The 20,227-nt window shown below is 38.5% G+C and overlaps 3 protein-coding genes and 1 long non-coding RNA gene across 5 annotated transcripts in view; 2 read left to right on the top strand and 2 right to left on the bottom strand.

The window, feature by feature from the left end:
- Positions 1-9,074, bottom strand: part of HSPA4L (heat shock protein family A (Hsp70) member 4 like) — a 50,944-nt gene extending 41,870 nt beyond the window's left edge. The window contains exon 1 of the mRNA XM_024246347.3: positions 8,594-9,074. Coding sequence (XP_024102115.1) covers positions 8,594-8,700 — 107 coding nt within the window. The 5' untranslated portion in view covers positions 8,701-9,074. The remainder of the gene's footprint in view (positions 1-8,593) is intronic.
- On the top strand, positions 8,712-10,706 carry LOC129059076 (uncharacterized). 2 transcript variants are annotated; one of them, XM_054554474.1, is made up of 2 exons: positions 8,712-9,243; positions 9,620-10,706. In XM_054554474.1, exons 1-2 carry the CDS (start codon positions 8,712-8,714, stop codon positions 9,775-9,777), a joined length of 690 nt encoding a protein of 229 aa, XP_054410449.1. In that variant the 3' UTR covers positions 9,778-10,706. The 2 variants fall into 2 exon arrangements, with proteins under 2 accessions (XP_054410449.1, XP_054410448.1); XM_054554473.1 differs by having other exon boundaries at positions 9,617-9,777.
- A 4,292-nt stretch (positions 10,707-14,998) lies between these two features.
- Positions 14,999-19,780, top strand: LOC129059078 (uncharacterized). Its single transcript, XR_008524754.1, has 3 exons — positions 14,999-15,129; positions 15,372-15,537; positions 19,517-19,780. It is a non-coding gene; the product is annotated as an uncharacterized LOC129059078 (long non-coding RNA).
- SLC25A31 (solute carrier family 25 member 31) overlaps positions 16,918-20,227 on the bottom strand; it is a 54,714-nt gene continuing 51,404 nt past the window's right edge. Inside the window, exon 6 of the mRNA XM_024246133.3 lies at positions 16,918-17,814. Within this exon, the coding sequence (XP_024101901.1) occupies positions 17,626-17,814 (189 nt within the window). The 3' untranslated portion in view covers positions 16,918-17,625. The remainder of the gene's footprint in view (positions 17,815-20,227) is intronic.

Raw genomic sequence — 20,227 nt, 5'->3', positions numbered from 1 at the left:
AATGTGGCTAGTCTGAATTGAGATGTGCTTATATAAAGTGTAAAATAAACTCTAGACCATGGGTGACCAACCGTTTGAATGCAGGGACTCTTTTGTCAGTGGTGGCAGATATCACAAAAATTATGCATGGACCTTTTTTCTAGCTCATCAGCTATCTTTAGTGTTAGTGTATTTTATGTATGGCCCAAGACAATTCTTTTTCTTCCAATGGGGCCCAGGGAAGCCAAATGGTTGGACATCGGTGCTCCAGATTCTAAAAATTTAATACTAAAAAAGTAAAATATCTCAATTTAAAAATATTGATTATATATTGAGATAAAATTTTGGATATACTGAATTAAATAAAATATATTAAAATTAATCTCACTTGCTTCATTTTGCCTTTTTAATTATTGGAACTTTTTTTTTTTTTTTTGGAGACAGGGTCTTGCTTTGTCACCCAGCTAGAGTGCAGTGGCGTAATCTTGGCTCACTGAGGCCTTGACCTGCAGGGCTCAAGTGATCCTCCTATCTCAGCCTCCTGAGCAACTGGGACTACTGGCTGATTTTTAAAATTTTTTGTAGAGATGGGGTTTCACCATGTTGCCCAGGCTAGTCTCCTAGGCTCAAGTGATCCACCTGCCTTGGCCTCCCAAAGTGCTGGGATTACAGGTGTCAGCCACTGTACCTGGCTCTATTAAAACATTTAAAATTACCTATGTAGCTCATATGCTTTTATTGGACAGTGCTGCACTAGATAGTGGGAAGAGGCAAGTGACAAGAATAATGTCTAGGTTTCTAGTTGCACTCAATGAGACAGAAAATTTTCTAAGAAAGATAGGTTTGGGGACAGGACAGTCACAAACTCTATTTTGAACACGTTAGGCTTGAGGTAACTTTGAGGCATCCAAGCAAATATATATTTAGAACTGAAATGTTAAAAGTGATGGTCAGATTAAAGAGGAAATGGAAGTTACCAGTCTTTAGTTGTGATTTGGTGAAAAACAGGAAAATAAGGGTATAGCAGGAATCAGTAGCTTAGATGACATCTTCACATCTCTTATAAATAACTCCTTGATTCAACATATTCTCTGCCAGAGTAAAAATTTACATATCCAATTTGGTAATGTGTGGATGTTGGCATTCCATCCTAAAACTCATCTATTAGAGAAAATATGGGTTTGCCATTTCTCAGCCTACCTTATAACCCATCTTGCTCCCAACTCCATTATTTGGACACACTTTCAAATACTTCTAATTTTTCAATACTAGGCTACCATCACTTGACTACACTGAAAATCTTATTTGTAGGTTGAGTCTCAAGAGTTTCATTTTTGTTAGAACAGTAGAGCCAAATAAGATTCAGATTCAACTATCATTAAGCGCTGGTTCCTTGAAATATGTTTCATACATGTATCACTTCATAAAGAAAGCTAAATAGTTACCAGTATCAGATATTCTCTGAAGTTAAAAGCAGACAACTTTTAAAGTTAAAAAATCTGTCATTTAACCAGGCTTGGAAATGCCCAGTTTAAAATACATAGAAAACCCATTTCATAAAGGCACCCTTCAAACTCCTTCGATTTTCTTTCAAATACATTCCAGGATGTTATAATCATTAAATAAAAAATACCTGCCAAGTATTTTCAGAAAAACCCAAATAAATTAAACACCATTTGCTCTCAAAACTTTTATATTAGTAATGGCAAGGGAAAGAGACACATTATAACACATATTAGGCTGATGTAAGAGTTTTCACAGAAAAAGATACAGTTTATCCAAGTGTATACAGCATAATCTATATTATACTTTGTATTGATTATTTCAACTACTATTTAGAAATGTCATTTTATGGCTAAAATAAAGGGAGGGGTTTCAATGCAGTTTAAATCTATAATATCCAATCTGCTCTTGCTATTGTGTGGTAATCTCAGATTATCAGAAAATACCACAAAATTCTAAACAATGAAGATTTCTAAATGTCCTATGTTCCTTTTAGTAGGAGAGGGGCATAAAAATCAGATGACAAGATGCTACTTTAAGAAAGCTGTATCTGTATTTTCTCTTTAAAATTAGGATTTTCTTCCTCTCTCAAAAAGCTAATTTTCATAAGGTCAAGCATAATTAGGTTGGAGAAAATACATACTACCAGAAGAGATTTGTTGCCTAAAAGCTCAGCACTAAGTTTGTTTGCTCCCTATTATTCTCCATTAAGATTCAATCCTCACTCTCTAAGCTTTAAAAACAGCCCTTTTCTTTTCCTTGCCAGTTCCATAAAATCACAATTACTCTTTACGCTCTGCTATCAGTGTAATCCATAGGTTTAAATCAAGGGCTGAACAAATAGTTTCAACTATGCTTGCCAAGATGTCTACAGAGCAGGATTTCTCTACCTTGGCACTACTGACATCTTGGCCCAGATAATTCTTTGTTGGGTCACTGGGGCTGTACTGTGTGCACCGTAGGATATTAGGAGTATTCCTAGCCTCCAACCACTAGATGCCAGTAGTACCTCCTCTTTAGACCTCAGTTGTGACATACCCCAAAATATCTCAGATTCTGTCAGTTATCCCTTCGGAGGCAAAATCACCTCCAGTTGAGAACCTCTGTCCTAGAACATTTCCCAAATAGTGTTCTATGAAACATAATTCCTCAGATGTTCAAATAAGCTTGGGAAAAACATCCCTTTCTTGGAGAATTTCAATGCTTATGAACAAATTAAGGGATCTACGAAATTCTACGGCAAAGAAAACATCTGGATATTGTTTCTCAAATTATTTGGAAAAAATGTTGTCCTAGGAGGAGGAGAGGGAAGAATGCTCTCAAAAAAACTCACTGTTGCAATTTGCTTTCTAGCTTGCTACTTAAAAATAAGACTTCTAGGCACATATGATTTAGTAATAACAAAGCTTTCAGCTTTTCATTATGGACAAAGAATTAAACATTTAACAATATATAAACAATAATAATTTAAGAGTTTTCAAATGCTTAGTAAATGTAATCATAAATAAATTAGCTTGAAGCCATTAGTAGAAACCACACAAATATTTACATAGGTAGACAATATTTTAAAAGCTGATTAGGTATACTAGCTACATTAAATTTGATACATTATTTAACTATTAAATTATATTACATATATTATTTGAAAAACTCATATTACCTATAATTCACTTGGTTCAAACATAAATATCAATGTGTAACAATGTTAAAATTCTTTTGGTTGTAATTGTTTAGACCAGGAGTTTGCAAACTACCACTACCTGCAACCTATTTTTGTAAATAAAGTTTCATCACAACACAACTATACTCATTAATTTATAATGACCACATATTAAAAGACTATCAGTGCTATGTTAAACTTTTTCAGTGCTTAAGGAAGTCAGTTCAATGTTAAACATTTAGAAATAACCTGGCTTTTCACTCATCTCAGCAAATTTGATTTAAAAAAAGTAAAGGTATTCACTGAATTTTTATATGTCACTAGCAAAATATTAACTTGAAATGTCCAAAACAGTCACTATATCAATGGGATACTATACAGCTAGCAAAAAGAATGAAGTAAATTAGAGCCATAAGTTTGAGATGTCCACATTATTTTGAGGTGAAAAGAAAGCAATTTGCAAAATATTTAAAAAATATTTTTTTAACAAAAGCAGAATGTAATGTAATTCTGCTTTTGTTAAAAAATCCCAGTTATGTACATATAATCACATACTTGTATAGCTAGAAACATAAATCAAACTTTAGGAGGTGGTTGGGAAGGGATGAAGGGGGAGACTTACTTTGTGTAATTCTTCAGCATTTAAAATATTTTAAATAAAATATAAGCTCAAATAGTAAGACATATAAAACCAACTCATGTAGTAAAAAGAATATTTAACAAAAAAAAGGTAAAAGCCTCTTCTTCATCCCAAACTGCCATCACCAGAAAATGCCCATCTATTATAGTCACAGTTAACCCCCGGGTTTGGAATTTTCTATGTGCTGTTGTTTTCAATGCACCAAAGTGATATCTATTTTCATGCATTTAAGAGGGGTCTCACTCATCTGAAACAGTGTTTAAACAGCATTTTCCCATATTTCCAGATTATTCATACACTAGTAAAGAAATAGGAAAAAATAAGATAGAAAACCAGAGAACTGAATATTGAAGAATCATACAGAATTTTGATAAAATATTCCTAACAAAAATCTTGACACAGTTTCATTTAAAGAAAATCCATATTCCCTATTACAAAGTATTAATTACAGACTATAAATTAAAAGCACCTCCTCCATAATTCTACCTCTGAGAAGTATCTATCCATTATTAATAGTAGTTTATTGTCTTCCACACTACTTTTTCTCCAAATGTTTACACTAATATGTTTTGTATGTATTTTCTATGAATTTTAAAAACAAAGTAAGATTTTTACATGTCCTTAACATAACTTAAAAGAATTACTGGCCGGGCACGTTGGTTCACGCCTATAATCCCAGCACTTTGGGAGGCCAAGATGGGAAGATGGCTTCAGGCCAGGAGTTCGAGACTAGCCTAGGCAATATGGCAAGACCTTGTCTCTGTTGGAAAAAAATAAAATTAGTGTGGCATGGTGGCAGGCACCTGTAGTCCCAGCTATGCAGGAAGCTGAGGTGGGAGGATCCTTTGAGCCCAGGAACTCAAGGCTGCAGTGAGCTATGACTGTACCACTGTACTCCAGCCTGGGCAACAGACAAAGACCCTGTGTCAAAAAAATTTTTAGGAATTATTAAAATAATGTTTTTAAAAAAGATAGTATTTCTTAAAAACTAGCTAAAATTAGACATTTATTGATGGTAGAGCAAAGATGCTTTCCTGTACAATAACTGCTCAACCAGGTAATTTGTTCCTTTCATCATTAACCTAGTTACGTATATGCCATCCTTACAACAATGGATACTGGAAAGACATTTGGGTCCCAGGGTCAGAGAGGCCTGAAACAGAATCCAATTCATCGTCTTACTAATTCTTGGCCAAGTTATTTAACTTTGCTTTGGGCTTCTTACGGAAAAAAAGATAGCTAGTATGATCAAACTCACAGAATTGTGATATGTATGACAATGCTTGCTTAGCACATAGCAATCACTATTCCAATTTACCACATGCTTTAATTTGATACTTAATGACGATTCTTGGCTATCACTTTTTTCCCCATGTGTGAAACTAATCACCTTAGTATACTTAAGCCTAGGATGGAAATTCTAATCCCCACATCCAACTTAAGTGAACAATACAGACCAGGCCTTTAAAAATGTGGACACTCAGTAATTCTACTTCTAGGAATTTACTTGAAGGATCAAAAATTTAGTTACAAAGATAGTTATTGCAACACTGTTTACAAAGTATCATAAACAACCTGAATTATTAGGGTATGGATTAAATTATCATGATTATACAGATACTACAACTGATAGTATAGAAATATGTATGTTTTACTAAAACATAGGTTTTACTAAACATAGGTTTACTATGTTTAGTACTAAAGGTTACTAAACATAGGCTGGGTGCAGTGGCTCACACCTGTAATCCCAGCACTTTGGGAGGCCGAGGCGGGTGGATCACCTGAGGTCAGGAGTTTGAGACCAGCCTGGACAACATGGTGAAACCCCTTGTCTACTAAAAATACAAAAATAGCTAGGCGTGGTGGCAGGTGCCTGTAATTCCAGCTACTCGGGAGGCTGAGGCAGGAGAATCGCTTGAACCCAGGAGGCGGAGGTTGCAGTGAGCTGAAAACGCACCACTGCACTCTAGCCTGGGCAACAAGTGCAAGACTACATCTTAAAAAAAAAAGAAAAAAAGAAAAAGGTTACTAAACATAAAGTAAATACTTCCCCTTCCCTTCGAAAACACACACAGAAAACCATCTGGAGGAATTACAATTTTTAATTTCATCTTTTAATGTGCCAGTATTTTTTATAATGAGTACATATTATGTAATAATTTTTCAATAAGATGTTCAGGAAAATTATTTTGTCTCTTCAATTTATGCAGGTTAATTTCTCTCTGCCTCTTCAACTTATGCGGGAGATGAGAGGCTAGTATAAACACTCCAACTTTACAGAAGGTGAATCTGAATAAATAGGTTAAATTAACTTGTCTTTTGTCCCTTAATTATAGGCCAAAACTTGGTACTTTTTCATTAAACTGTCCTTCTTGGTTTATATGGAATCCTCTCAACTATAAGCAATCAAGTACGTTAATGAAAGAAACGTAAAATGTATGAATGCTGAAAACAACTAAATTGAACATTTCTTTCCTCTTTTCATAGAATCATTTTATAATGCATTCACATCTTAGAAAATATGTCACATTACCTTGATGTAAGCAATTGGAATATGAAAAACATTTTATTTGCAAAGCTAACATTTTATTTATGTGTGTTATAAAATACTGTGGTGTATTAGAAAAGTTAAAGGTTATCTAATAGTTACAATGCTTTTTGCATGATCGGTGTTGAATCGATGGATAAATGTCCTGAGGACCGGAAGGGCTATGTTTTTCCTCAATAACTGGACCCACAAAGCAATACATAGTGTAAGAGCACTACACTACCATTAAGTACTTTTGTTCAGAAACAACAAAAGATACACTTCTGAGGTAAATGACAGTGCCCAGCCATGGAGAGGAGAGTTGCTGATGCAAGCTAAGTGAGAATATCCTTTCACTTTTTAAGAACTTTCTAGTTTAGATTAGGCTCATTAAATCTAGATATTACTATTGGCTTTCTAGCACACAAATCAGAAATATCACATTACTTCTCAGCCACACAGAACCAGCGAATATGCCTAAGTACAGTAACAAAGAGACTTTTAGAAGACTCTAGAAGCCCACTTTTTAAAGAACTAAGTCTGGCCGGCCAGGATCTTTAAAGAGTCACAGGTTCACTCACTATTAAAGAGATTTCTCAGCCTGGAAATAAAGATCGATCCTTCTTACTGTTCTGGTTTCTGATCTTTTAGGATATGGCTTTAAGGACTAAAAGAATGTCCATCCTACCTCTCAGTTTTTTCTCTATAGGTTGAGAGTCAATGAAGCCAAAGATTGCTCCCATTTTTAACCCCTACTCTGCTGAAGGTGGAGAGTGGAATTTCCGGTCTGTTTCTGGCGAAAGCCAGTATTTGTTGTGGCTTAATACAAAACCTTGTAGAGACGAATTCATCGACTTCACAGTTACTGTTTCGGCCTCCCACTGTGCATAGAAGCCAGAAAAAGATGTAAAAAGTAGAAGAGTTCAAACATTATTGAGGATTACCTTATCTATGCCCATATATTGAAAATATAAACGTCCAAAATGTTTAAAATTTCAATAGAAGAAACATGTACATCTAGGAAAAAAGGTACAAAACCTTCTAGAATCTTCTTGGAAAGAAATCAAAGCACAGACTGCTTCAAGTGAGCTACTCTTCAACATCTCTTTGCCATATTTTAAAGCTGTCCATATAATAGTAAATGAGGCATTTAAAGACCATTGGACACTGACCTTGTTTTAGTATAGTTGAGGTATTATATTTTGGACCATTCAGAACGGTCAAATTAAGATGCCAAATTACCTTCCCATAAAAAGTAATATAGGTTTCATACAGTTGGTTTCCTCATAAAATTACCAGTAACAGCAGCCTATAAGCAGCAGCTAGTTTTTCATATTTCAGAATTACTTCATTATATTTCTTGCCAACAAACTTCCCAGGCCAGAGAAACAACGGAACATGTGGAAACATGTTTCCATGACATAACGCCGCTCCTCCTAAGCCTTTCATTAAGCGTTCATAATAGAATCACTCCACAGTCATGTTTATACGGGACAGCTGCCCCCGACTCCGACAATTCACTCTGCAGAAACACGCTTTTGGTCCGACCCAACCCCGCCGCATTCCAGCAACTGACGTAGTTACCAATGCACGAGTCCAGTGACTCCCATCCCGAGGCTCTCCCCATCAATGCACCATTGACCTGGCCCTGTAAACCGGCTCCATTACCTGCAGTTCTCAAGGGCACTGGGTTTTGTAAAACCCCACATGCCTCACTCCCCGCCCTTAAAAAAAAAAAAAAAAAAAAAAAAAAAAAAGGCTTTCGGGTCCAGATGAACCTGCAATTCATCTCTGACGTGTGCAGCCGAAGCCGACTTTTTACTTTTCTGAGAAAAAGCTGTCACCCAGAGAGACGGGGAAAGGAAGGAGGGCAGCTAGCGCGGGGCCGATAATCCCACGTAAACCTCGTTAGAGGCAACCGGAGATCTTTCTCGATGTTCCGGACGCCAGGGGCTGTCCCACAGCAACCTCTTTCTCTCAAGCAAAAGAGGCGTTGGGGGACAGCGGCACGAGGAGGCAGGGGACGTGCGTGGGTACAGAAAAGAGAGCTGCGCAAACTAGTGCGGTCCCTCGTCCTTGAAGGAAAAGAAGGTTTGCGGGGCGAGGAAGTCTGACCGCCACCCGGCGGTCTCCAGGGACTGCGGTTGACGGGCTACACCTGTCATCTCGGGGCTCGGCGCACATTAGGGGAAAATCCGAGGAAGCAGGCAGACAGGACAAACGTTAAGGACGGGAGAGAAAAACGTTTCTTAGGGTCGAGGTGATGCTCAGCAGAGGTACTTACGGGGTACACCTGTCGCTGTACTCATTGGCGATGGTCTCGATGCCGCCACTCCTCGCGACAGCGATGTAGCAGTTGAGAAAGCCGAGGTCAATGCCAACCACAGACATCCCGCCGCGTGATGGTCGGGCTGCTGGTACTGAACCCTTCGGTACCGGAACCGTGTCCTCTTCTGGGCTATTGCTGCTGGGATTGCGACTCCTACGAGAAGCAAACGAGAGGGGACCCCAAGTCGCTAAGCAGAAAATCTAGGGCAGGGAGTCGGAAACCCGCGGAAGGAGCAGAGGCCGTCCGCGCCGCAGCCTGCACCGCGTCCCGCCGCCTGGGTCTTTCCCTACTGCGGTTCGGCCGCCTCCAACCGGCGGTTACTGGGACCTGCGCCTGCGCGCTCGGCCGCCCGGGAGGCGCGGGAGCCTCCGCTCCGCGCCCGAGCCAGCTCCCGGCCCGGACTTCGGCCGCTTCCGTCAGCACTCGGGCAACGGCTGCCCAAGGAGCTGCGGGTTCGAGAAAGATCTGGAAAATGGAGGCTGCTGAGCTATCCGGGGGCGGGAGAAGCGGGAAGGCGGGGCGGGGAGGATCGGGGAAAGGAGGAGGCGAGGCACATTGGCTTGCTCGCCCTCGCGCGGCAGCAGGACGTCGGGCGGTCGGGCTAGGTGAGAGGCAGGCGACCAGCCGGCCCGGGGCTTTGCAAACGTGTTTTGAGGCACATTTTTGGGTTGTTTTGGCAACCGGAGGCGTGCTTGTCACGGCGGTAGGATGCTGCTCTGGCTGGCGGGCGCCGCCCCCTCACCCCGTGCCCTCAGAAGAGCTCGCCCGCAGGCCTTGCCTCCCCGAGGGGTCCATGTGGCTGCCGGCGCACTCCCCCTGTGGCTCGAGGCCCGCCGCTCCCGGCTCTGTGAGGTGGCGCGCATTGTCCGGCGTCCGCCGCTCCGCCCTGCCTAGCCCCGGGGGAGCTGCTGAGCCCGGGACAGACTCTTGTGCGAAAGCGGGATGAGCACATTTTAGGCTTTTTTCTTTTTTCCTCAGCAGGATTTGAAATATCAAAAGTCAAACTTCTGTCAAGAAATAAGATCACACTGACAACTTTCCCTCCACGTACCTTTCCTCACACCATTCTAAAAGATGCTGGCCCCGCCGCTGACCCGTGCCTCTGGAAACCAGTTTTACAGGAAAGTGATCTTAATTAAGTGTGCCACTCACACCAGCCAAGTCTGTGCTTTAGCCTCCAGCCGCTGCCCTGTCGTCCTCAAAAAAGAGCCCAGTGTGGTCCAGCGCCCCCCCTCTTGGTTTGATCGGCATGTGTTGCCTGTCTGTAATTAACCAAGTTTTATGTTACACTTACGAAATTTGGCTGCCCTGTTGCTTTTCGTTCAGTTTTACGTGTGTGCCCTGTTCCTTCTCTCCCAGTCCTTGGTCTGTTCCCCGTTCCTCCCCGTCCTCTTCATCTAGTCTCTGTTCCTTCTCATCCAATTCTTTGTGTGTTTTCCTGTTCCATTTTGGTTGCCATGTTGAAAATAGGCGTGGTTTTTTTTGTTTGTTTTGTTTACTAGATTCTTTAGTATTCTGATTATCCCTAGTTGTCCACTTCTTTAAAGAACTTAGACTTTTTACTATTAATAATGTTGCTACAGCAGCAGCAGCAAGGGTGGCTATAGTTCCTGCTGCTGTTAGAATGAACGTGAAATCCATTTTCAAGGGCAATACTGAGGCAACTGGATTGTACAGTATTGCTTGGGCTCTGGTCTCAACATTGAAGAAATAAATCAGGCCTCTCTTCACTTCATGAGCACTCAGGAGACGTGGAGCGCCTGGGCGAAGCTGCGCTCTGAGACACCGCAGAACTTGGCGTCCCAGCGGGCAGCGCGTGAGCAGAACAGGGATTGGGCGTTGCCCTGCGACTGAACCCTGGGCCCCGGTCCTGCTGAGCGCCCGTGACTTCCACCAGTTCTCCTCACACACCTCTTCTGACATCGGCCACCAGTGTCTAGATTTATTCCAGAATATCCTGAAATGCTCCTAGTACAATTAATTTATCTAATTCCATTCGTTTATCCATGTTGTCTATACAACTTGAGGGTGTAAGAATGTTTTTTTTTTCCTATTAAAAATACCACTTAAACTATCAAAGTAAAAAGAAAGTTGAGGCCAGGAGCAAAGTGGTGTTATCATCACGTTCCTTACAATTACTGGCAGGACGTGAGAGTACCCGGTGGTTAAAACCATGACGGGCTTTGGGGTCACACAGATTTGGGTTGTAGTACCAGGCTTGCCTAACTTACTACCTGTATAACGCTCCAAGCCACAGGTTCAGTCTGTTAAAATGAGGACAAATGTGCCTACTGGGCTTTTTTTATGATTAAATAATGTAAGCACTTCATCAGTCCCTGGCACCAAACGGTCAATAAATGCTAGCTATGCTTAGCTGCTGAATGATCCTGATTCATGTACATTGGTCATGTATCCAGCAACCTTGCTGTATTCTCTTACAAATTCAAGTATTTGCAGAATTTCTTGGATTTTCTGTGTATAGAACAATATGGCCTGGGAAATAATGAATCTCTTCATTTTTATTTCTTCTGTTTCTTATTGTTTTGCCTGGATTATGTTGCTTAAGTGCTCCAGTAAAATTTTGAAAATAAACAGTAGTGGTAAGCATCCTTGTCTTGTCCCTAACATTAAATACCTTTGTGTTTATGATGTAAGAAAGTTAACAAAATTATCTTCTATTCCTACTTTGCTAAGAGATTTTTCTCATAAAATCCACTTACACGCCTGTAAGTGGATACTGAAACTTAACAAATGTTAACCATCATCTAATGCCCTGTTTGTTGCCCTTTAATTTGTTAATGCAATGAATAACGTTACTAGAGTTTTCTAACATCCTTGTATCCCTGGGATAAACCAGAAAGGCTATGATGGTTCTGATTGTTTTGGCTTGTGATTATTTTATGAAGGATATTTACATCTATATTCATAAATGAAACTGACCTTTAATTTTTCTTTCTTTACTTTTTTTATTGGCGTCAAGATTATCGCCTCATAGAGGAAGCCAAAGGGGTTTCCTCTTTTTTGTTCCCTTCTCATAGTTTTGGTAAGAAAAGCCTGTAAACCGGCTGGGCGCGGTGGCTCACGCTTGTAATCCCAGCACTTTGGGGGCCGAGGCGGGCAGATCACCTGAGGTCGGGAGTTTGAGACCAGCCTGACCAACGTGGCGAAAACCCGTCTCTGCTAAAAATACAAAATTAGCCGGGCATGGTGGCACATGCCTGTAATTCCAGCTACACAGGAGGCCGAGGCAGGAGAATTGCTTGAACCTCGGAGGCGGAGGTTGTGGTGAGCCGAGATTGTGCCATTGCACTCCAACCTGGGCAACAAGAGCGAAACTCCGTCTCAAAAAAAAAAAAAAAAAAGAAAAAAAAAGGGCTGTAAACCATCTTAGCCTAGAGGTTTATGATGAATGATTAAATTTCTTTAGTGGTTATGGTCTATGTTTTCTATTATTCTTGAATCATTATTGGTTATTTGTTTTTATTAAAAATTTACCATTTCATCTAGGTTTTCAAGTTTGTTGGCACAAAGTTGATTATTCACTTAAAAAAATCTCTAGTTATATGTACATCTTTTTCACTCTTAATATTCTTTATTTTAATCTCTTCCTTTTCTTGGTTCCTGTCAGTATGGTTTGTTAAAAGAACCAGCTTTTGGTTTTCTTGCCTGCCTTAATTGTCTTTGTTTTCTGTTCCATCTGCTCTTTGTTTCACTATTTTTGTTTATTCCTTTTCTAGTTCATTAATTTTCAGTTTCTTGTTTTCTGATACATACACTTGAAGCTGTAAATTTCCTTCTACATACCATTTTAGCTATATTCCTACCTGAATTTTCAAAGAATTGAAGTTGGAGAGTAGGCAATGGGGATAAAATGAAACAGGTCAGTGGTCACTGGTCTTGTTGTCTAAGGTGTTATCCGAGTTTGTTGTCTCACGACCAAAGGAGCGTGGATGCAAAGGGTGAGATAGGAGCGAAAGCAAAAGAAGAAAGCTCTGCACAGTGGAGAGGGGAGCCCTAGTGGGTTGCTGTTTTTACAGTTGAATTCAAAAGCTTTTATAAGAAACTCCCCTCATCTCTGTAGCTGTTTGAGTAATTTCTCTTATTTGTAGCTGTCTGTGCAACTCCCCTTATGTAGTTGTGGGTATGTCTCTAGGCAATCACAAAGTGCCACTTCTCGTTTCTGTAACTGTGGGCTTAATTTAGGTAATCCCTCCTTCTCCCTGCAGAAGTTCCCATGGAGCCCACCGTGTACATGTCTGAAAAGGGGAGGACACTTTTTCCTGGGAGCTGGCCAATCACATAAAGAACAAAAGGCTTCTGTGCTGGACCCTGCCTGCTTATCTGTGCAGGTGCAGCCTGAGTTTTCCCCAGGCTGCTCTATTTTTGCCTATAGGTGTGATTTTGTAGGCAGGCTGCTTCTCTGAGGACTAGCCTTAGCTGTGTACCTAACATTAACATTAGAGAAATGTCTTAGGTGCCTATGGGTTTGTTAATTATTGCACCCCAAAATTAAGTAGACTTATCTAGTCACAGTAATACACACTAATGTTACATTGGGGTCTTCTCCTATGAACTCATATCAAAGAGCAAGAGAAAAGAATGTGTGTAGGCTCCCAAGAAAAGTGAGAAAGAGGCTAAATTATTCTGAAATTCATCAAGATAAGTCACTCCTCTCATCAAAAAGTATGTATTTTTCCTTTCACAGGCAGTGTTTATCTAGGTCTACGAACATGCTTACCAATTTCTTTACTTTGTTGCTGCTTGCATTCAACTTGAATTCTTCTTGAGTTCGGTTTCCTTTCAGCAAAGGCAGGGGTCCCCAATCCCCAAGCAGCCAACTGGTCAGTGGCCTGTTATGAACTGGGCACATGGCAGGTAAGCAGAGGGCAGGCAAGCATTACCACCTCAGCTCTGCCTCCCATCAGGTGGCATTAGATTCTCATAGGAATGTAAACCCTATTGTGAACTGCGCATGCAAGGGATCTAAATTTCATGCTCCTTACGAGAATCTAATGCCCGATGATCTGAGGTGGAACAGTTTCATTCCGAACATCCTCCCCCAATTTGTGGAAAAACTGTCTTCCATGAAATTGGTCCCTCATACCAAAAAGGTTGGGGACTGCTAAGCAAAGGTCTCTGAATGGTGAACTACTTTGTTTGAAAACATTACTGTCATGGAACTGTTTAATAATAACTTAGCTGACTATAGAAATTTTGACAGTATTTTCCAATCTTTTGTCATCCATTATTGAGTGTAAATAATGTTCCTTTTTAAATAATGTTTGTCTTTTCTTTGAAATTTTGCAATTTTATTATGTCTTTAATTGTAGATTTGCTTTTACTTATTCACTCAAGAGTTTTTTTGTTAACCTGAAGACAAATGGATTCTTGAGATTCTGGAAAAGTATCAAACATTATTCTTTTGTTGTCTCTCACTTTTTTCAGTTTCTTCTGGATCTCTTATTAGAATATGTAAAATGTATTCAAACCACTATGACCTTTAGACTCTCCTTTGTCATGTTTTTAATTTCAAACACTGTACTTACAATTTCTAGATGTTTTTTCAAACTTGCCTGTCCTTTCATACTGTACTATTAAAAAATAAAAAATCTAATTACTTAAAAAGTCTATCATTTTAAACATTCTAATTTTATAGTTTCTTTTACAGTGTTTCATCACATTTTTAGTTCTTGGGGTGCTCATTCTGTTTGTCATGTCTACCACCTTTGCCACACAGTGCTTTGTTTTCTCAGTGACTCATCAGTTCATCTTCACTGAAGGCTACCTTTTCTGTAGGATTTTTTGTGGCCTAGGTTGTAGAAGTGTTTCAGAGAGGTTTTGTATTTTGTTTTTGCCAATGCCCTGAGGGCTTCACTGGTCCTATAACAGTTTTAATGGTTTGGCTTGGAGTTCCTGTATTATACGGATAGTTTAAATATATATATATATATGTGTGTGTTCTATACTTTGTTGTGGCACAAGCTTGTGGGGTTTTGATTTCTCACAGGTGGCTTTTTAATTTTTAAAATTGTTAACCCCCAAACCAGAGACATCACAGGTGGGTTTTTCTTTCCCTATTCACTGTTGGGGTAGTTGGCAATTCTTTTCCACTATGATTTGTTGCCTATTTTTCTAGCGTCTCTTCTTAAATAAAACACTCTTTTTTAAGATTGTAGCTTTTTTTTCTTTAAACAGAAATAGGGTCTTGCTCTGTGGCCAAAGCTGTAGGTCAGTGGCATGATCTTGGCTCACTGCAGCATCCGTCCCCTGGGCTCAAGTGATCCTCCCACCTCAGTCTCCTGAGTAGCTGGGACTACAGGCATGTGCCAGCACACTTGGCTAATTTTTTTTTTTTTTTAGAGACAGGGGTCTCGGTATGTTGCCCAGGCTGGTCTTGAATTCCTGGCCTCAAACCAGCCGCATGCCTCACATCCTGTGCCTGGACCCAAGTTTGTAGCTTCACTGGACAGTTTGTGTGGTTGGTAGGCATGGTATGTTTCAGTTTCAACCGCCTACTCTACCAGGGCCCCAATTCCTTAACTCCTATCTACACATGTGGGTGTCAAAATCACCCTTACTATTTGTTTCTGAAATCTGTGGGCTGCTACAATGTTAGCTCCTAGTTACTCTCCTGGCCTTGAGCATCTTTATTTCTGACATCTCTTGATATGCTATTTCCCTATTTAAAACAATACAAAACAAAAACAAATCTTTTTGGATATATTTTATCCAGCATGTTCTTGTGGGGGAGGGGCATCTGTGTCAGCACAATCTACCATATATAAAGTGAGAAAAGAGCAAAGGACTGGCCCTGGAGAATACTAACATTTAAGAAGTGGTGGAAGAAAAGGAGCCCTTCTGAATCTACATTTCGATCTATCAGCTAATGAGGAATGAAGGTATCAATTTCTTACTTGTGTAGCATAATGTTTATATATGAACAAAGGAACTGTTTCAGAAAATTTAATGTGAGGGTACCAAAGTTCTAATTTTTATTAGAAAGCATCAATCTAGAGTAGGAATATAAAATAGTAAAAATCTCTTCAGGGGCTTTTGGCCTCTTACTACCCAGACAATGTCTGTTATTTTCATTCCCACCTCCACTTTCTCTAGCATAACGTGCTGTGAGAAAACAATGTAAAATTCATCAAAATAAATGTAGTTTCAGTAAGTATAAATGACTACCAACTTAAAAGGTCATCTTGTTTTATGGAGGGTGTATTTTAATGAATTGAGAGAATGAAGCTCTGAGAATGGAATTTTAGGTATTATTTGGGGAGATGGTTTTAGGGCAGGAAATTAAAAATCTTATCTAATAAGACACTGTAAAAGATGCAGTATTCCAGCTCTCTTCTACAGAAAAAAAAAAAAGATGCAGCACTAGTCATTTAAGGTAAAAATTGTATATATTTTAAATATATTTTAACTATTCATTTTCCAATGTTAATATTTTAAAAAATAATTTCCTTATAAAATCACGTTATGATTTTGCTCACTATAAACTATCTCTCGTTAATAACAGTTTAATGTAGTTTATACAGTTTTAGCTCTGTCCAGGATACTAAGTAATATTTTTACTTTTTGTTCTAACTATACATCTTTTAGGCTTCAAAGAATAGAATTTTTGTCTAGCAATTTAGTGATTAAATTCCTGTTTGCCCTCTATCCATGCCATTCAGAATTTAGAGTCTTTTTTCCTCTATGCATGCCTCTGTACAAATTGAAAACTTTTATATTATCTTACTCTTTATATGGGAAACTATTCCTCATATTTGGTTATTTTAACCATCTTTCTTTGCACCATTTGATAGCGTAGCAGGAAAGGAAAATATTTTCTATTTTGTTCCTGTAACTCCGTTATGTTGACCACTGAAAGAAATGATGTTTAGAGTTTGACTTTTTTTCCTCTTGAGGGATAACACCAATATATTTAAAAGTATGGTCTGTATTATTGTCCTTGAAATACGCTTTGTCCCTGTGCATGAGGAAGTTCATCCACCCCATTTTGCCCATTCACAGCCTCACAAAATCCATCTATAGTTTATCCCCACTAGCTTAACATCTCTTTACTCATTAGAACGTTAAAAACTTGGGGATTTCAAATATACTGTATTCTACAACAGCTCTGAAAAACAAGACAAACTCCTGTACAAAACCTTGGAATGCTGTTTATATCTGTTCATTGAGAAATACCTTTCTCTTTAGTTAAGCCAGTTCTGACAAAAATTTTGCTATACTCTGCTTACTAATAAAGTCAGAGTCAGGGGAAAAAAGACTCCTTTGTAACAGTTTTAAACTTCCTTTATTGTCAACAAAATATACAAACTAATTTTCAAGAGGATACCTTTTGTTCTAAGATATATTCACACTAGCAAGATTTTATTTATTTTAAAGATAAACTTCAGCAGATAAGCCATTTTTATTTTCCAGTTTCAGTTTTAAAATGTCACTAAAGTCATTATCAAATTTTAAATGATCACATTTATAATCAAGGGCTGATACTGTAAATATTATACACACGTAATAACAGCTGTCTTAGAAGAGATATAGAACAAAGCTTATTTGTGCCTACAGATATGATGACATCTATTGATAAGCTTTTAAGAAATATGTCATACCATATGACTTTAAAAGATGGGAAAACAGGTATATTAAATGAATAGCAATTTAAAAGAAGATACTTTCATTTCTTAGATTTCAGCATTATGTTTTACTTTTTAATCATAAAAAGAATTTTAAACTAACAAATTAAAATATACTACCTATAATAAATGAAATATCACACTAAAATGTGTTTGAGTCTAAGTGGGAGGAAAATCCACATTCATCTGATTTTTAGTATTTAAATTCTTGAAAAAATGTATGCTTTATTGCAGAACTGGCACTTTAACAAAATACAGACAATAACACACTATCAAAATGTATGCAAATGGCAGCTTGTATGTTTAACAAGTTAAATCCATGTATTTCTTAATTTACTCTCCCGATTACCTACCACCAATATCAATATGAAAGAATTCTTTGATTTTATCATATAATACCAACACCAAAGCACCCCCTGTACCGCGAAGAACATTGGAGAAGGCACCACGAAAAAAGGAACTGATTCCTTCATGTTGGTATATCTTCACAAAGCAGTCTAAGGTTCCTTTATATTGCCGTTTAGCCTCACCACTCTATACAAAGAAAGACAAAGGTTTTCCATTATCTGAATATCTTTTATCTTAAAATAGTCTTCTATTAGCACTAAGGATAGATAAGATAAACACTGTGTTGAGTAGCACTGTGTTAATAGGCATATATGACTACTGTCCCTAGTGGTTATAGAACATTCATACTTTTCAGGCATACTTGAAAACTGACCATACATTAGGCGTAACAAATGTCAAAGGATGTCATCACATAGACCATGATTTATCCTCTCACCACACTGCAATTAACTGAGAAATCAATAGCAAAATAGAAAAATACCATATGGGCTAGGCACGGTGGCTCATGCCTGTAATCTCAGCACTTTGGGAGGCCGACACAGGAAGATTGCTTGAGCCCAAGAGTTTGAGACCACCCTGGGCAATATGGAAAAATGCCATCTCAACAAAAAATACAAAAAATTAGCTGGGTGTGCTGGCACATGCCTGTGGTCCCAGCTACCTGGGAGGCTGAAGTGGGAGGATCACCTGAGCCTGGGAGGTCAAAGTTGCAGTGAGCCATTGGTCACACCATTGCACTCTAGCCTAGGTGACAGGGTAAGACCCTGTCTCAAAAAAAAAAAAAAAAAAAAAAGAAATCATATGTTGGGATGTTAAGAAGAACACTTCTTCTTAGAAAATACTGAAAACCAAATGATAATTATAAAACCTCTTAACTAAATTTTTAAGATGCAGCTTGAGTGGTAATTTATAAGGAAATTAATGACCTTGAAATATTAGAAAAGGCTAAAAGTTAATGAGCAACCTAAACATTTTTAGACAAAGTATAAACCTAAAGAAAGTAAAAACAAGAAAATAACTGGCAGAAATAAAGGAAATAGAAAACACATACAACAGCACAAAAAAAGTCCAGTTAGGTCTTTGAAATACTTTGCTGACAGAGTCTGGAAATATTGTTTGAGGAAAAAAGAGAAAAGGCCCCAAGATTATTGGAAATGGCAATGGTAACAAAAATGCAGATGATCCAGAAATTTAAGAGCAAGATGATGTCATAAAAAACTTCATGACAATTATTTTTAAGTCATAAAAAATGGATAAATTCCTAGAAAAGTATAATTTACCAACAGAGTAGAAAAGAACTGGAATAATACTATAGTTGTTAAAAATTCAATCAGTTGTTGAAAATCTTCTCATAAAGAAAACCACATGTCCAAAAGGCTTTACATGTGAGTTCTGCTAAACAGTCAATGAACATTTAATTCCAATCTTACAGAAATTATTCTAGAGAAGAGAAAAAGTGGGATGACTCCTCAACATATTTTATGAGGCTCGCACAGCCTTGCTACCGAAGTCATACTAGAGCAATACAAGAAGGAAAAATACAAGCCAGTGTCATTAAACATGGATGCAAAAATCCTGCACAAAACCCAGCAATCAAATCTAGCAAGTGCTACAGAATACAATACTTACAAACTGGGTTTATCCCAGGCATACAAGAGTTAGCTCTAGAAAACAGATTAATTTAACACAATATGTAAACATATTAAAAGAAAAAAAGGTTTAATAATCTCAGCAGATATAGAAAGAACATGACTGCCATTCATAATTAAAAATTGTTGTAATCCAGGAACAGAAAGGAACTGTCATTACATGATAAAGGATAATGACAAAAAACCCCCACAGTTAATATTAAATTATGTAACACTGACATCATTTTCTGTATGATTAGGAACAAGATAAAGTTGCCAGTTACTACTTTGTAAATATAACACTGCATCCGGGGTCTCAGTGAGTACAGAAAGGAAAGAAAGAGAAATAAAAGGTGTAAGAATTGATAAGGAAGGAAGAAAACACTGATATTAGTTGCAGATTATATGCCTGTTCGTGTAAATAAAAACTTGGAAGGTATGTACATACACATTCGTGTTTGTAATAGGGTTAACAAAGTTGTGGGATGTAAAATGAAAATATAAAAATTAAGTAGTACTGTTATGCGCTGAATTGTTAAAATCATATATTGAAATCCTAATAACACCCTATGTATCTCATAATGTGACTGTATTTGGAGATAGGGTCTTTAAAGGTAATTAGAATTAAATGAGATCACAAGAGTGAACCCTAAGCCAATATGACTGTCCTTATAAAAAGTGGAACAGGCCAGACGTGGTGGTTCAGGCCTGTAATCCTAGCACTTCGGGAGGCCGCGGTGGGTGGATTGCCTGAGCTCAGGAGTTCAAGACCAGCCTGGGCAACATGGTGAAACCCTGTCTCTACTAAAATACAAAAAATTAGCTGGGTATGGCAGTGTGTGCCTGTAATCTCAGCTACTCGGGAGACTGAGGCAGGAGAATTGCTAGAACCCGGGAGGCAGAGGTTGCAGTGAGCCGAGATTGCACCACTGCACTCCAGCCTCGGCGACAGAGTGAGACTCCATCTCCAA

The sequence above is a fragment of the Pongo abelii genome, chromosome 3 (assembly GCF_028885655.2).
Source record: "Pongo abelii isolate AG06213 chromosome 3, NHGRI_mPonAbe1-v2.0_pri, whole genome shotgun sequence".
Classification (NCBI taxonomy): Eukaryota; Metazoa; Chordata; class Mammalia; order Primates; family Hominidae; genus Pongo; species Pongo abelii.
This window is presented reverse-complemented; position numbering and strand designations above follow the sequence as displayed.

What these genes read in the sequence shown, in the direction of transcription:
- LOC129059076 (XM_054554473.1), top strand. Translation starts at nt 8,712, where the DNA reads ATGGTCGGGCTGCTGGTACTGAACCCTTCGGTACCGGAACCGTGTCCT. An exon ending in ACGTCGGGCGGTCGGGCTAG is followed by an intron (nt 9,244 to 9,616) that starts GTGAGAGGCAGG and finishes TTTTTTCCTCAG; the next exon opens with CAGGATTTGAAATATCAAAA.